The following is a 17976-nucleotide window of genomic DNA, read 5'->3' as shown; positions in this document are numbered from 1 at the left end:
TGGTTAACGGAGTATTGTGCTCGGTTCCGCCCCATCTCAACCCCTTTTTTTCCCTTGTTCTATTTTCCCCTTTTTACTAATAACTGTTCTAATGTTTATTTTGATGGTTACCAAGCTTGAAATAATTGGGTTAAGCGGGCTTTACACGCTGCGACATCGCTAATGCGGAGTCGTTGGGGTCACGGATTTTGTGACGCACATCCGGCCGCATTAGCGATGCCGTTGCGTGTGACACCGATAAGCGATTTTGCATCGTTGCAAAACAGTGCAAAATCGGTAATCGGCGACCCGGGGGTCCATTCTCAATTATCGTTACTTCAGCAGTAACGAGGTTGTTCGTCGTTCCTGCGGCAGCACACATCGCTGCGTGTGACGCCGCAGTAGCGAGGAAGCTCTCCCTACCTGCCTCCCGGCCGCTATGCGGAAGGAAGGAGGTGGGCGGGATGTTACGTCCCGCTCAGCTCCGCCCCTCCGCTGCGATTGGGCGGCGGTTCAGTGACGTTTCAGTGACGTCGCTGTGACGCCGCACGGACCGCCCCCTTAGAAAGGAGGCGGTTCGCCGGTCACAGCGACGTCGCCGGACAGGTAAGTATGTGTGACGGCTCTAGGCGATGTTGTGCGGCACGGGCAGCGATTTGCCCGTGTCGCGCAACAGATGGGGGCGGATACCCACACTAGCGATATCGGGACCGATATCGCAGTGTGTAAAGTAGCCTTAAGTTGAAGTATTTACTAACAATTAATGTTTGAAATTGCTGTTTGTGTTTTTTTCTTAGTCATCTTTACTACTTTATTTGGGTCCTGTCTTACCAACATGTGCAACTACTGTGTATAATATCCTTTATTATTACTAGCTTTTATACTTGGAAAAAAAATACTTTCAATAAACATAAATTGAATATAAATTGAGAGTTAGTAATTAAAGGCATGGCCAAAGGTCTCCGAAGTTACACTAGCACGTTATTGGGCAGGTATGGCAAGACTTACTATGTATATGTATGTATATGTGTATATGTGTGTGTGTATGTATATATATATATATATATATATATATATATATATATATATAATTTGTATATAAAATTTGCCTTATTCTGACTGTGTGTCTGTCTTGCTCCAAAATTACGTCGTTACAATGACAACCGTCGCCACACCACGCGCGCTAAAGAGCCTGCGACCAACGGCTCAGCTAACTGAACAGCCCGAACTACGGGTTGACAGGACGACGCCCGACACTTTTCCCCGCACCCACACGGAGTCCCAACTCCCCGGTGAGTGCTGCACCCCTGGGAGCCCACACCAGCAACCCAGCCGACACATACCCACCGCTCGCCCCGGAGCCCACAGCGGAAACCCAGCCGACAGATACCCACCACTCACCTCCGCCCCCTGCACACATTACCGCACTGGGCTCCACCCCCCCGTACTCCACCCTCCGCATGTATACACTGAACACACACACGATTAGTTACCTGTCCCCAGCCCTCCCCGGTGAGTGCTGCACCCCCGGGAGCCCACTCTGGCAACCCAGCCGACACATACCCACTGCTAGCCTCTGCCCCCCGCACACATTACCCCACTCTGCTCCACCTCCCCCCGCACTCCGCCCTCCGCATGTATACACTGAACACACACACACACACCTGGATAGTCACCTGTCCCCAGCCCTCCCCGGTGAGTGCTGCACCCCCGGGAGCCCACTCTGGCAACCCAGCCGACACATACCCACTGCTAGCCTCTGCCCCCCTGCACACATTACCCCACTCTGCTCCACCTCCCCCCGCACTCCGCCCTCCGCATGTATACACTGAACACACACACACACACACCTGGATAGTCACCTGTCCCCAGCCCTCCCTGGTGAGTGCTGCACCCCCGTGAGCCCACTCCGGCAACCCTACTCTGCTCCACCTCCCCCCGCACTCCGCCCTCCGCATGTATACACTGAACACACACACACACGAATAGTCACCTGTCCCCAGCCATGCAGTCCCCAGCACTGACATCCTCAGCGCCATGGCCTTGCTCGGCTCTGCCCCCCGCACACATTACCCCGCTCAGCTCTGCCCCCCGCACACATTACCCCGCTCGGCTCTGCCCCCCGCACTACGCCCTCCATATGTATACACTGAACACACACCTGGATAGTCACCTGTCCCCAGCCATGCAGTCTCCGGCACTGGCGTCCTCAGCGCCATGGCCCCGCTTGGCTCCAACCCCGCACACATTACCCCGCAGGATGGGGGCACATGTCAGGATGGTGGCTGCACCACGATGGGACACATACCAGCATTGGGCCACATCACAGCATCAGCTCACATACCAGGATGAGGGCCATACAAGGATGGAGACTATACCAGGATGGTACACAGACCAGGATGCTGCATATAATTGCCTTATTATGTCTGTCTGTCTTGCTCCAAAATGATGTCATTACAGTGACAATATATAAGACTTACTATATATACCTTTCTGATTGGTACCCATCCAAATAAACTTTTTGAAAAACTTTGTCTCGAAACACGCTGTTCCCAAGTGTCTCCCAAGTGCTTGAGCTATATCAAGAAAAATTTGTCTGTATAGCTGAAGCATATGACTTTTCGTTTTGGCAACTTCATATAGATCACCATTCATAGGGAAATTGTCTGCGGCTTTCTCATGTGAGATTATGTTTTTAACTTTGATATTTTATCTAGTGTTTTTAAAGATGGGTTCTTTCATTTGGGTGGTATGAAAGTCATTACTGGTCAGTAATGTTTGGATCACGAGTAAGACTAAGAACTTTTTCTCTAGAATCAATACTTTCAGGAGAATAATTAGGGCTCCGCTAACATGTATAATTTTATACTACAGCTAATAATACATATTTTTGGTCTACAGTAGAAACTAATTTGTGGGAAGCCTAGAACTGTTCAGCAGGCTAACAATGCCATGCTGTTTGATACTTCTCAAAATAGACTTGATATTGTATATCTGTACAAAAAGCACAGCAGTTTGAGCAAATTGAATATATTAGGTGTTGTCTCCAACAAATTATATATTTTTTTTATAGTGATCTTAACAGAGGATTCTATTTTTAGCAAGATATTTTTTATTACACAGGGTTTCAACTGCTTGACAATTTTGGTTCTATAGAACAACAGTTCTTGAATGCTTTAAATAATAGGTTTACTTTTGATTTCAATGTTAACATAAGTATGATATATTTTTTATGTTATAAGAGAAAAAATGATAAAAATCGGGAAAATCGTGCTTTTTCTCCTCGATAAAGACACACTGTCAACATTTGCCTGTGAGGGGGGCAGCATAACATTATGTCATGCTAAATCATTGCATTTCGGAAAGAAAATGGTTTTACACAAATGAAGAATAAGAAGCGACTGACCAGGGCTAAATTGAAATTGTTTGACAGCTCGGTTGGAGTGTTTCCAAAATGCCATATTGTAGGGTGCTCTTATATGCATTACTACTTATCAAAGGTGGTATTTGGAAGGTCGGTAACTGGGTTATGGGCAATGCACCCTTTAAGACAATTGACAGGAACATGGGCAATACTTCCTCTTAGTGTTATAACCAGTGAATGGGATAGTTAAGTTTTGATAGCTAAACAACTGGGTTATAGCTTCTCCTTTTAAGTCAAGTTTTATGGAGTGTTCCCCTATGCATCCGCTGGCACTACAACTAAAAGTGGTCAATGCAGTGGAAAGAAAGTGACAGTTTTATGGCCATTGCTCCCATAATTCTAAGGCCCTGATTTATCATTTGCGGTTTTCTTAAGTCACTTTTCTTTGATTTTGTGTTCAGATATTTACTGATATTTATTTATTTATTGCATACAGAGGCATACAGTTCATGACTTTAACGCAAAGTAAAAAAAAGGGCTTCTTTTCTGTCATTAACTATTTTTGTGATTTTATTTTTTTTTTAAGCAAAAAGTCACACCTTGTTTGAAATGTTGCAAAATATGCAACTTTTGGCAAACAGGCATAAAAATACACCAATTAATACAGTTGTGCTAAAATGTATGATTTTTTTTAAGAGGTTGCAATTGATGAATTGGGCAAAATTCTCTGAAATCACTACACCTCTGCTCAAAAGCAGAAAACAGAGTACAAATTAAATAAACTGGAAGAAAAGGCGCAAATAGAATAATGTATTGAGTGCAAAAAAAAAAAGGCATAAGAACACAAAACTAGACAAAAAACAGGCACAAAAACAATGATGAATCCGGTCTCTTATTGTTTGGAATAGCACTTCTGTAAGGACATCTATACAGCTGCCTTACTTCTAAGGTATATGTTGGGAAATACAGCCATGTTGTAACTAGTCATGGGCGAACCCGAACTGTAAAGTTCGGGGTCCGTTCCGAACACATAGTGTTCGTTTACAAGGTCTGTGATTGGATGCTGGAGTAACCTGAAACCAACCCAAACATTCTTGCACCTAGAATGTATGGACAGATGCCAGGTTACTCCAACAGCCAATCACAGGCGCCCATTCTATGTGACAGCATCTGTGATTGGCTGTTGGGTCCCTCACACATATAGTAGTGTAAAAATAAATAAAGTGTTTAAAAAAATGACGTAGCGCTCCGCGGTATTTTTGATTTTCAGCGCAGATAAAGCAGACGGTATGGGCTGCCACCGCATCTGCCTGGCTTTACCTTGGCTGGCAATCAAAATACAGGGAAGCCCATTCATTTTTTTTTAATTAAAAAATAATTTTAAAAAAGTGCGTGGACTCCCGCCGTATTTTGATTACCAGTCAGTAAAACCAGGCAGCTGTGGACTGTGATTATCAGCGTAGTTAGGCCCAAGCATTCTGTGCCCCCCTCGCTAAAAACTGCAGCCCGCAGCCACCCCAGTAAATGGTGCATTGTTTCTTAGTGCCATTTTGAGGCGCTTCGTCCAGCTCATCCAGTGGCCCTGATGGTGGTAACACGCTGGGTAATAAAGGGGTTAATACCAGCTTTGTATTCTCAACTGGTACTAAGCCCAAAATTCATGGGGTCACCCCAAATTCGACATGGCCACCATGAATTTCTAGTAAACAGTAAAAAAAACACAACACATAAAAAAATATTTATTAGAAATAAAACAAAAAAATTTAGAGACTCCATCTTTATTATAAAAAAACCTTAGTCTGACGTAGTCCACAGGGAGTGCAATGTCAGCTCTGCTTCATCGCTCTGTACAAACAAGTGTCTCTACAGAGTGCAAAGCAGGCTGACACTGACAGTGACAGTCAAAGTTCAATCGAGTCCATGGCTAAACCATGGACTGGGGTGAACCCTGACATCACCGTGAACATAGCCGAAAAAAGCTGAAGACTGCTGAGTGACAAGCAGTGCAGTGAATACCACCGGAAGTTAATGATCAGATCCGGAAGCAGAAGTGGCCGGGAGACAGCGTCTGCAGGATGCGTCACGGGTCCTGAAAGTATAATAACAATGTTTATTATTAACTGTATTCTTTATTTTACAGCCCTCCCCGCCCTATCCAATAACTTTAAAGTCCAAGCTTGGGGTTCGGATGGAAGTTCGCGTTATCTCCGGTCCCGAACTCGAACTTTACAAACAGTTTGGGCGAGTCTCCCGATCCTGAACATCCTGGGGGTTCGCCCATCACTCGTAGTAACATATTTTTTTTCCCAGCTCCAAAAAATATGATAGACCTTCATTTGTTTGTAGCAGAATACATAGCGAACCAAACACAAGTCTCCTGTGATTAACAAATATAGATATTCAAGGCAATTTTGTATTTGCTTTTCCGCTACTTTCTCTTACCGTTGTAAATGAGCTCTTGTAGGGGTTTCCACTTTTACACAATAACTACTTTTGTATGACCATTTGAGAATGTAGACAATCTGATAATACGGCACTCAAGTCCCATGATGTCTTAATGGATGAATGTTATCAGATATTACATACTTTTGTGCTAAAGAGATACAATCTGAAAAGGAATTGTTTAAGCTTGCTATTGTAAACTTGCCTGGTGAAGTGGCGTCTGTGCTGTGAAAGCTTGCATTCATGATTTTTCTGGCTATCCAATAAAGATATGAGTCTTTTATGATACAGAAGCATTTACCATCATATTTCCCCAGCTTTCACAGTGCCTGTACTTTTTTGTACATCACGTAGGTGGATGTAAAATAATTATTGATTGGCATTGTTACTTATATTTACTTGTGTATCTAAGCAATTTTGAACATTTGGTTTTTTTATTATTTTTGTGTTTTAGGCATCTTCTCAGTCAACAAAAGAAACATATGGGATTAATTTATCAGATGCTCCTTCTGAGACTGATCTACAGATCTATACAAGGTAACAATGTATTATATTGTCTCTATAAGATAATATTTGTGTCAGTTTTAGATTCAATCCATATGTTGGATCATTGATTAAACACTAGAGAAGTATGATTGGCACTACTGACGCTTGTAAGGAGTAAGAGTACCATCTCACTAAACGACGTACCAGTGATTCTGACCATGATGTGACCTGGTCAGGATCGCTGGTGCGTCGCTACATGGTCACTGGTGAGCTGTCAATCGGACAAATCTGACCAGCCACCAGCGACTCTGCGCTTGGTAACCAGGGTAAATATTGGGTAACTAAGCAAAGCGCTTTGCTTGGTTACCCGATATTTACCCTGGTCACCAGCGTACACCGCTTAGCGCTGGCTCCTTGTATACGTAGCTAGGTTACACATCGGGTTACTAAGCAAAGCGCTTTGCTTAGTTACCCGATATTTACCCTGGCTACGTGTGCAGGGAGCCAGTGCTAAGCGGTGTGCGCTGGTAACCAGGGTAAATATCGGGTAACCAAGCAAAGCGCTTTGCTTAGTTACCCGATATTTACTCTGGTTACCAACGTACGCTGATCACACAGAGTTGGTGCTCGTTGGTCTCCCGCTGTCAAACACGACCGATGCATGTTGCACAGCGGGAGACCAACGAGCAAAAAATGAACCAGAACAGTGTGTAACGATCAGCGATTTCACAGCAGGGGCCAGATCGCTGCTTAAGGTTACACACAGGGAGATCGCTGATGAGGTCACTGGTACGTCACAAAACCTGTGACTCAGCACTTGTAAAGGGGATTGTGCTCTGCTTCAGTACATCACAGTATATGTTGGCACTCATGGTTCCCTCAATGAACTGTATGTAGCTCTCCACAGCCAATAGCACTCACTCATGCAGCCCCAAACCATGACACTCCCACCATTATGCTTCACTGTAGGCAAGATACACTTGTCTTTGTACTCCTCACTGGTTTGCTGCCACATATGCTTGACACCATCTGAACCACATAAGTTTATCTTGGTCTTGTCAGACCGCAAGACATGGTTCTGGTTCCAGTAATCCATGTCCTTAGTCTGCTTGTCTTCAGCAAACTGTTTGTGGGCTTTCTTGTGCATCATCTTTAGAAGAGGCTTCCTTTTAGGATGACAGCCATGCAGACCAATTTGATGCAGTTTGCGGTGTAAGTTTTGAACACTGACAAGCTGACTATGCACTCCTTTAACCTCTGCAGCAATGCTGGCAGCACTCATGTGTCTATTTTGAAAAGACAACCTCTGGATATGACGCTGAGCACGTGCACTCAACTTCTTTGGTTGACCATGGCGAGGTCTGTTCTGACTGGAACCAGTCTTGTTAATCTGTTGAATGATCTTGGCCACCGTGCTGCAGTTCAGTTTCAAGGTGTTTGCAATCCTCTTATAGTCTAGGGTATCTTTATGTAGAGCAACAATTATTTTTTTCAGATCTTCGGAGAATGATTGAGCAATGTGAGAGAGTCTGTGAGCGATAACACCAAATTTAACACACCTGTTACCCATTCACACCTGAGACCTTGTAAGGCTATGTGCGCACAGTGTGTTTTTGCGAGTTTTTCATGGGTGCGTTTTTGGGCTCAAAACTGCTTGACTTTGCTTCCCCAGCAAAGTCTGACTTTTCATTTTTGCTGTCCGCACACAACTTTTTTTTTTAAGCTGCGTTTTTAAGCTTAAAAAAATGGACATGTCAATTCTTTCCTGTGTTTTCTGCATTTTCCCCCCATGCAACGCATTGCAAAAACGCAGTAAACCGCAAAGATCAAAAACGCAGCAAAATGCAGCCAAAAACGCACCAAAATGCGGTAAAAACGCATGCATTTTTACCGGTGCGTTTTTACTGCGTTTTTACCGTGGGTGCATTTTTGTGCGTTTTTAGCGGCCCAAAACGCAGCGTCAAAAAAACGCTGTTTGCGCACATAACCTAACACTGAATTACATGAAACTGTGCAATGAAAATGGCTAACTGGGCAAAATGTTGCCATTTGCATTTAGGGGTGTACTCACTTTTGTTACCAGTTGTTTTGACATTGACTGTTGAGTTATTTATTGGACACCAAATTTACACAGTTTTACAGGCTGTACACTGACTACTTTACATTATATCAAAGTGTCATCTCTTCAGTATTTTCCCATGAATGATATAATAATAATACAAAAATGTGATGGGTGTACTCACTTTTGTGATGTACTGTAAATCTACTACATGATGTTCTTTTAAAGGGTTGACGAGGATAAAAAAAAAATGTGCCATTGGAGGAATATGCCATATAATAATGAATTACTTGCTAAACTCCCACTGCTCCATTGCCAGGTTTTGTTTAGTGTACTGCAACAATTACAGTCATATGAAAAAGTTTGGGCACCCCTATTAATGTTAACCTTTTTTCTATATAACAATTTGGGTTTTTAAAACAGCTATTTCAGTTTCATATATCTAATAACTGATGGACTGACTAATATTTCTGGATTGAAATGAGGTTTATTGTACTAACAGAAAATGTGCAATCCGCATTTAAAGAAAATTTGATCGGTGCAAAAGTATGGGCACCTCAACATAAAAAGGACATTAATATTTTGTAGATCCTCCTTTTGCCAAAATAACAGCCTCTAGTCGCTTCCTGTAGCTTTTAATGAGTTCCTGGATCCTGGATGAAGGTATATTTGACCATTCCTGTTTACAAAACAATTCCAGTTCAGTTAAGTTGGATGGTCGCCGAGCATGGACAGCACACTTCAACTTATCCCACAGATTTTCAATGATATTCAGGTCTGGGTACTGGGATGGCCATTCCAGAACATTGTAATTGTTCCTCTGCCTGAGTAGATTTGGAGCGGTGTGATCATTGTCTTGCTGAAATATCCATCCCCTGCATAACTTCAACTTCGTCACTGATTCTTGCACATTATTGTCAAGAATCTGCTGATACTGAGTTGAATCCATGCGACCCTCAACTTTAACAAGATTCCCGATGTCGGCATTGGCTACACAGCCCCAAAGCATGATGGAACCTCTACCAAATTTTACTGTGGGTAGCAAGTGCTTTTCTTGGAATGCCGTGGTTTTTTGCCTCCATGCATAACACCTTTTTGTATGACCAAACAACTCAATCTTTGTTTCATCAGTCCACAGGACCTTCTTTCTCAATGTAACTGGCTTGTCCAAATGTGCTTTTGCATACCTCAGGCGACTCTGTTTGTGGCGTGCTTGCAGAAATGGCTTCTTTCGCATCACTCTCCCATACAGCTTCTCCTTGTGCAACGTGTGCTGTATTGTTGACCGATGCACATTGACACCATCTGCAGCAAGATGAAGCTGCAGGTCTATGTCTCTTGAAAGGAAATCTGTCAGCAGGTTTTCATTCCCAATCTATTTATTTTGTTGTGTAGCTCTTTCAAAGACAAGTCCAACTGTATCTTCACATGGTCAGTCCTTTCCTCCGTTACAGAGAAATCAGCCTTTTAATTAGTATGCAAATATAGCTGAAGATCTGAAGCCCCTGGCAGTCCAGCTCTATTCCCCGCCCAGTGCTGTCTCCTCCTGCTTGATTGACAACCCATTTTCTTGTAGACACATAATTGAAGCTGTCAGTCAAGCAGGAGGCGGCAGCATGCCTACAAAATGTAAGGCGTTAAATTTTTGCAAAGGAGGATAATGTATCCGCATGTTAAAATTCAAAAAAAGTTATTCCATCATTTTAAAAAAATGTCCAAGAGAAATTCCATTAAAAACACAATTATACTGACACGTTTCTGGTATACAAGTTATTAGTCATTGTAGCTATGACTAAGGGTTTGTATGCCAGAAACAAGTCAGATCAATGAACAGTTATTAATGGAATTTGTCATGGACATTCTTTTAAAAGGATGGAATAAAGTTTTTGGATTTTTAACACACGTCAGTCCATTTCTCTCTTTTGTATACTTTACTGCTGATCCACGGCTTGGATCCATGCACATTAAGATATGAGCAATCATTTCTACAAATTTCTACTATATCTACACTGTGGGGCACTTTATAACACCAAATCTTTTTTATAAGGGGATAAATGAGCAGAGATTAAAGAGGTTGTCCACTAATAGGACAACCCCTATACTCCCCTCCAGTACCAGTGCCCTTCCAGTGGTACTGCGGCTCACATGACTTTGTGACGTCATGCGAGCCCCACGTCCAATCAGCACCAGCTTCTGTCTCCCCATCTTTGCACTAAACTATTAATTCAACAGAAAATGAGTGCTGCAGCTGTGCTCACTTCCTGTTGATTGCCCTTTTTCTCCAAAGCCGGGGAGACAGAAGCCGGCGCTGATTGGAAGTGGGGCTTGAATTACGTCACAATATCATGTGAGCCCTGGCACCGCGGGCCATGCCACCACTGGGAAGGTTTTGGTATGGGAGGAGGTTATGGACTTTATTGTTTTAATTGGGAGAAACATGTGGAATCAGAAGTGGTTGTCCTAGTAATGGACAACCCCTTCAACTTTATTGGCCTATGATAAATGCTTGATGTCCAAAGCTTTCTGCAACTGCCTTGGCATCCAGATTCTATAGTATATGGTGCAACAGTCTTCTTCTGATAAGACATTATAAAAGCTGGTTCATCTGAAGAACTCTCTCAACAGCCACTGTTAGATATATGTCGTAGACCATTATAATCTGCAGGAAATTATAACCCATAAATCCCTTTAGTAGAGAGCAGGCAGTGCTATAAAAGCTGCAAATTGATGACAAGTGAACTGCAAGAAATGTGAAGTGTCAACTACTTTTTATGAAATATTTCAATATATTTTCTATCATATGACTACTCATATTTAGAAAAAACAAGACCAATTGCAAAATATATTATTATTATCATTATTATTATTATTATTATTATTATTATTATTATTATTATTATTATTATTCATAAACCTAGTGTAAGTCAATCTAATTATTTGGACTAATTATAATTTACATTTAAATGTTTGCATTAGATTCGTACATTTGGGACTCTGCCAACACAAGCAAGACAAAAGACACCTAAAAGCCAATCAATGGACCATGGACACAATCGTGAAACTGTACGTACTAATATTTGAGTATTTCATTTTCATCCTTTTGACATGACGTTCATTGTGCTTTCATAAGGAATAATATGGTATTGCAGCTGACCATGTGTTTTCATTTAGTATCACGTCAAGATAAAAATGCCCCAATCCTTAAATTTGACTTGGTGCTGTAATTGGGTACCGCACTTTCAACAAACTTGGCAGAAATCAGCAGAACAAGCAGATATAAGAAACCTTGTAATGTAAATGCTGCTTTTTCTGTCCTTTTGCTATCATAGGGAAATAGAACAGGAATACTCTTCTTTTTTTGTTTTTTTTTTTTGTTTTTTGTGTGCTGTGCATTGGAAAATTCATAGCAGCAAGTTTCCACCCACCAATTCAGAGTCAGTTACAAGAAGAAACAGAGCCTTGCTGGGGGGAAAAATAAGTGAGAAAAGCACTTAGCAAGTCATATAATCACCAGAAATAGTGTTATTCCATATTAACACACACAGGACAGTGTTTCTGAAAAGTTCCTTGAAGCTGTATTTTAAATACGAGATGCTCGTACAATTAAGATTACCAAACGTACCCATGTACAAGCCAACTTTTTCAGCACATTTTTTATGCTGAAAAAGCCCCTCTCAGCTTATACTTAAGTGAGGGCCCCACTTCCATATTATAAGACGCACTTTTTTCCCCAAAAAAGGGGGGGAACATGGTGGTACGTGTTATAATCCAGATAAAGCTTACCGTGTTGGCGCAGTGTGGTGGAGCGGGGTCACAGGACAGAGGGTCGGTGATACTGTGGCCTGGAATATTGCGGCTCAGGAGTGTTGGCAATAATGCAGGCTCCGGGGGGGCCGTGGTGGGCCCTACTGAGCCTGCCGGAAGGCAGCAGATACAATTGAGCCTGCTGCGGAGCTCTATTGAGCCTGCCGGTGGTTGACGTGATAGACTTCAAGAAAATGGCCGCGGATTTTATTCTCGTGCACATGTTGCTTATTTTCTCGTTGCAGATGTGGTGTAGATTTAAACCTGCAGAATGTCAATGCTATCCGCAAAAACAGATTTCACTCAAATCAATGAATGGGAAAAATCTGCACCAAAATCGCATGTAAAAAATGCATCAAAACACACAGCAAAAACATGCCTTTTGCATTTTTTCTGCCAAGAGTTGCAGAAATGGTGCCGAAATTTCTGCACCAAATAGTTAACATGGGCACATATCCATGCAAACCCAAATAGAGGGTCAAATTTGTAGATTGGATATAGGTACATATGTTTAGGCCTTTGGATTTTTCTATCCCATTAACCCCTTCACAAAAAGGTAACATAAATGTGAATCATACGTAGGGTTTTATTGAGTGTAGAGTGGGTGCTGGACATCAGAGTTATCAGAGTAGCGGAGCCACTTCTCAGGATCGGTGGGAATCGTTTCGTGCAGACCCCCATCATACAATTACCTATCATTGGTAGAACCCCATTATGTAGCAATATGAAGTGGAGAGCAAGAAACTTGGGTCTTCCCTCTTGTTACTCCTTTGCATAAATTCATGTAAGGCGGGCTTTGCACACTACGACATCGCAGGTGCGATGTCGGTGGGGTCAAATTGAAAGTGACGCACATCCGGCATCGCATGCGACATCGTAGTGTGTAAAGCCTAGATGATACGATTAGCGGGCGCAAAATCGTCGTAATCGTATCATCGGTGCAGCGTCGGCGTAATCCATAATTACGCTGACGCGACGGTCCGATGTTGTTCCTCGCTCCTGCGGCAGCACACATCGCTGTGTGTGAAGCCGCGGGAGCGCGGAACATCTACCGGCGTCACCGCGGCTTCCGTAGGATATGCGGAAGGAAGGAGGTGGGCAGGATGTTTACATCCTGCTCATCTCCGCCCCTCCGCCGCTATTGGCTGCCTGCCGTGTGACGTCGCTATGACGCCGCACGACCTGCCCCCTTAGAAAGGAGGCGGGTTGCCGGCCAGAGCGACGGTCGCAAGGCAGGTGAGTGCATGTGAAGCTGGCGTAGCGATAGTTTTCGCTACGCCAGCTATCGCACGATATCTTACCTGCGACGGGGGCGGAACCTATCGCGTGCGACATCGCAGCATCGGCTTGCGATGTCGCAACGTGCAAAGCCCGCCTAAGTGTTTTCATGAAAGATAACATCAGTTTAAAATGCAGTAATTAACTTTACATTTGCATAATAAGTCTTTAAGGCTGGTTTCACACTACGTCTTTTTAACATCCGTCCTTAACGTTATTTTAGCGGACAAGCGGATCCAGTGCAAATGCGTTTTCATTTCAATGCATTTGCAATGGACTCGCGTTAACATCCGTTCACCTGCGTTTGCCTGCGTTATAGTGAGGATCCAGTGACTTGCAGTTTTTTAACATGTTTCAAAAACGCTACTTGTAGCGTTTTTGAGCTCCGTCCAAATACTGCAAATTGCTGGATCCTGACTATAACGCACGCAAACGCAGGTGAACGCTGGCGTGCTGATAGACAGGATCCTGCTTTTGTACTGAGCATGCCCAGAAAGTACTGAGCATGCCCAGAACCAGTCTCGCGTGATCTGTCTATCTCTCTACTCCCTCCCTCACCCTCTCTCTCTCTATCTGTCTTTCCCCCTTCCTCTCTCCCTCCCTCTCTCCCACCTGAGAGCTGCGGACACTCGTAACCAAGGTAAATATCGCGTAACCACTTCTCTTAGTTACCCGATGTTTACGTTGGTTACGCGTGCAGGCAGCCCTGCTCCTAGCAGCTGCAGACACTCGTAACCAAGATAAATATCGGGTATCCAAGGCCGATGTTTACCTTGGTTACCAGCGTCTGCAGCTGTCAGAAGCCTCCTCCCAGTCTAGCTCCCCTCACTCCCGATCACATGACTCCAATGCCCGCCCCTAAACATCCAGTGCAGGATCCTGCAAAATAACATATGCGTTTGCATACGTTATTTGCTGTAAAAGCAGGATCCGTACTTCCGCTAAAAAAACGTTTTCAGCGGATGTTAAAAAGACGTAGTGTGAAACTAGCCTAACTTGTCTATATCAGGATCAACAAACATACAGCAGCAGCATTTCTCTCCAAGGAATTTAGTTGCCATGGTAACAAAGATTTTGGATTTTCTTCCCTTTATCCTATCATATGCATCCTTATATTATACAGATAAAAGTCACCATTCTCTCACACATGCCTCACCTTGTTTCACTATTTGATCCTATATCTCACAGATCACCACATTAATGTATTTATTCATGTTGCTTACATGGTGCCAACATATTCTGCAAAATGTACAGAAATTGTCTCAATATTGCACTGCCTCTGAGCCACAATGCTGCTTATGAGCAGAGAATTTAAAAAAATAAATTATTAAATAAATAAATAAAAAATCTACCTGGATCAGGTTGATGGTATGAGCTAAAAAATGTTTGATATCTTTCTTTTAGATCAAAGCATTATCACTCCTTGTCAACCACCAATATGCATGAAACCGGGTCCATTAAGGGGCCTTATTTCCTCACTGCCATTTTAAAACTGCAATCAATAACCAGTAAATAGCGCAACTCCCCTTCCCCCCCGCAGGCGAAAATCCTGTAAGTGTCAGTGAAAACATGCGTCATTAGTCTCAATCGTTTTTTTGAACCGATCAGGACCGATTAACTCTTAAATACAGCTGGCAATTTTGACAGCAGCATCTATGTTGTTAAGAGTGTTAAATGCCCCCCTTTTAAACAATTGCCCCCCCCCCCTCCCAAACATAATCATAAGTGCCAGTAGTTGCCAAAGTACTCCAAAGTCATCTGGTGACCTCAGGGCATGGAAGCCTGTTAGATCGTGCTGTAAGCAAAATAAATGTATAAATCACACCATGTAATTTTCTGGATTTTTTTACCCTGTCATTCACAATTGAAATGTACGTACTATAAAAATTACAGCCCTCTCCATTCTTTGTGGGTGGGAAATCTTGCAAAATCGGCAGTGTATCAAATACTTATTTTCCCCACTGTATACGGTATGTGGTGTTGAGCTGTTAAAATGATTCTTATCTGTTTGTAAATTTTACTAATAAACCTTTCTGCAGTTTGCAATAACCCAAATTGCAGTGGAATTGAACAATTCTGACTGCAACTGTTAATTGGAAAATTCTTCTAATTTTCTTATATATTCCTATGTTCCTTGCTTATCAAACATTGAGTGCTCTATCTATTCAGAATAAAATGCCCTGTACTATAGAGATAATTAAGTTGCCGACATGTTGCGTCACTGCTGCTGTAAGTTTATTTAACCTGCTCTATCTTCTCTTTTCATTTTGGCTTGAGGTGAGCACTGGTCAGAGACCGTATTTTCTATTATATAACATAAAAGCAGCTGGGAATACAGACACAGGCTAACACTATTTGTTATTGTTATGCAATTTATTTGCTTTACGGAAATTGCCAGCTTTAAGTCAACATGATTTTTATGGAATGTTTGCTGATTTTATATAAGACTCTCTATACACTGAGCAAATACAGGCAGAGCACAATGCTGCAATAAAGCGAAGCTGTCACCTCATAAAATTCTATTTACTTGCACATATGGGGTTAATCTGTAGGTGAATAGTGTTACAATACTGTCAGTCTGCCTTACTGCAAGTGTGGCTACCAGGAGAAAATAAACTTATTTTCTTCCAAGAGCCACCAGCTTTCAGTCATAGTGGCATGCATGTGGCAGCTATAGTACACAGTGAGTGTCAGTTCTAAGAATGTCCCCCATTTGGATTAACAGTTCACTCCAAAGTCAGCTGTCAGTCAAAGTGCACAGGCATGCTTACAACGGTCGCTCACAGTATAGTGAGCAATGACTATAATCTTTGCATGGACACTCCTATAACTGAAAACCAGTGACTTGTGAGAGGAAATGTTAATTTTCTCGTGGTTGCCACAGGAGGTGGACAGACAGCATTGTAATGCTATTTACCTGCAGGCTAACCACATATCTGCAAGTAAATAACATTTCCCTAAGTAAGTAGTTCCTTTTAAAAAGTTTGGCGGCTTTATAATAATAATAATCTTTATTTCTATAGCGCCAACATATTCTGCAGTGCTTTACAATTCAGGAGGATCATATACAAACAAGTAACAGTTATAGAAAATACAATATTTAGAGGGAAAAAGACAACCCTGTGGAGACACGGGGCTCAGTGGGTGCTCTCGTCCGCTAAAACCCGCCGCCTTTAGAAAGACAGCGTGGCTCAGGGCTCATCTCAACTGAATGCCGGCCTCCTTAACCGTGGGCGTAACACTACTCAGACAACACAGGGTGAGGGAATCACAATAATTAGACTTTATTGGATCCCCAAACAATTAATGGCACATAACACATAACCAGCAAAACACAAATGTAACAGGCAACAGAGTCTCACCCTTCCGCTGGCTCACCAGGGATTTAGAATGTCCATGCCTCAGAGGTTCCAGGGCTATTTACTCCAATCCTGCAGCACCCCGGTTTTGGCGGGCACCCACCGAGAAAGAAATAATGCCAGATTTAGGAAGCTGTCTGAGGTCTGCAAAGTCTGTAACAGGTGACTGAACTGTCCCAACCTGAGTGTCCTCCTTAGGTAGTCCTGGTATCCTGGTATGATGATACAATCCTGGCAGCCAGAGTCGAAATCCCTAGGCTGTGGATATGGTCTCCAACCGGAACCGGAGTCCCTAGATTGAAGCCATAAGATATCCTGATCCTCTAGTCAGCTCCTAAGAGCTTAGACTGGATCCATCAGCATCCATCAACAACCACCTGGTGGCTTAAAGAAATCCCTTTTATAGCCACAGCCTTCCACTTGGATATACTCCTCATCGATTGGTTGGACAAGATCGCCTCTCCCATTGGATGAATCTCAAGCTGCATGGACAATGTTCAGCCAAATGATGTCCACAGAAAGACTGAGGGTATACATGTAGTCTGGAATGCACAGACTAGATAATGACTACTAAAGTAAATACATTAGCAATACACAACTACAATACAATGATTACTGGAAGAGTCTGGAGAACAATAGCTAAGCAAACATGACTTAGCACACATAAGAACAATACGTGTGGCTGAATGTTAAGAAACTTTGACCCATTAGAGGCATTGGGTGTCCATGTCGTCACAAACCCTGCTCGTGAGAGCTTACAGTCTACAATGAGATGGCGGGGGCAAGGTACAAGTGCTTATTTACCATGACAATCCAGCCATCTCATAGAAATGGGGGATAGATAATGGCTTCCTGGGCCAGTTGGCCACAACCTTGAGGTGCATTTGGGTGCCATGGGGTTTGACATTGGGTTATGTTGTGAGAAGTTGTGGAGGGACTATGTGAATTTAGTTTGGCTAGGGAGTGTGATAGGCCGCCCTAAAAAGAAGTCTTGGATCCGGGAGTGGGAGGTTCGAATTACTGTGGATGTTAGTCGAAAGTCATTTGCAGAGCGTAGAGAACGGGTGGGGTGATAGACAGAGAGGAGGGTGGAATTGTAAGGGGGTGCCGCACTGTGGAGAGCTTTGTGGGTGAGAACAAGCAATTTTAATTGAATCCTGTGATATATGGGCAGCCAGTGCAATGACTGACACAGAGCAGAGGCA

At 43.0% G+C, this 17976-nt stretch overlaps 1 protein-coding gene across 3 annotated transcripts in view; it reads left to right on the top strand.

Moving 5' to 3' along the window:
- FIG4 (FIG4 phosphoinositide 5-phosphatase) overlaps window positions 1–17976 on the top strand; it is a 384735-nt gene that overhangs the window by 319777 nt on the left and 46982 nt on the right. For all 3 annotated transcript variants that reach the window (XM_075340061.1, XM_075340062.1, XM_075340063.1), the window contains 2 exons: window positions 6240–6322; window positions 11307–11393. In XM_075340061.1, coding sequence (XP_075196176.1) covers window positions 6240–6322; window positions 11307–11393 — 170 coding nt within the window. The remainder of the gene's footprint in view (window positions 1–6239; window positions 6323–11306; window positions 11394–17976) is intronic.

The sequence above is a fragment of the Anomaloglossus baeobatrachus genome, chromosome 3, assembly GCF_048569485.1.
Source record: "Anomaloglossus baeobatrachus isolate aAnoBae1 chromosome 3, aAnoBae1.hap1, whole genome shotgun sequence".
NCBI lineage: Eukaryota > Metazoa > Chordata > Amphibia > Anura > Aromobatidae > Anomaloglossus > Anomaloglossus baeobatrachus.
The sequence above is the reverse complement of the archived record's forward strand: the minus strand, read 5'-3'. Positions and strand labels throughout refer to the sequence as shown.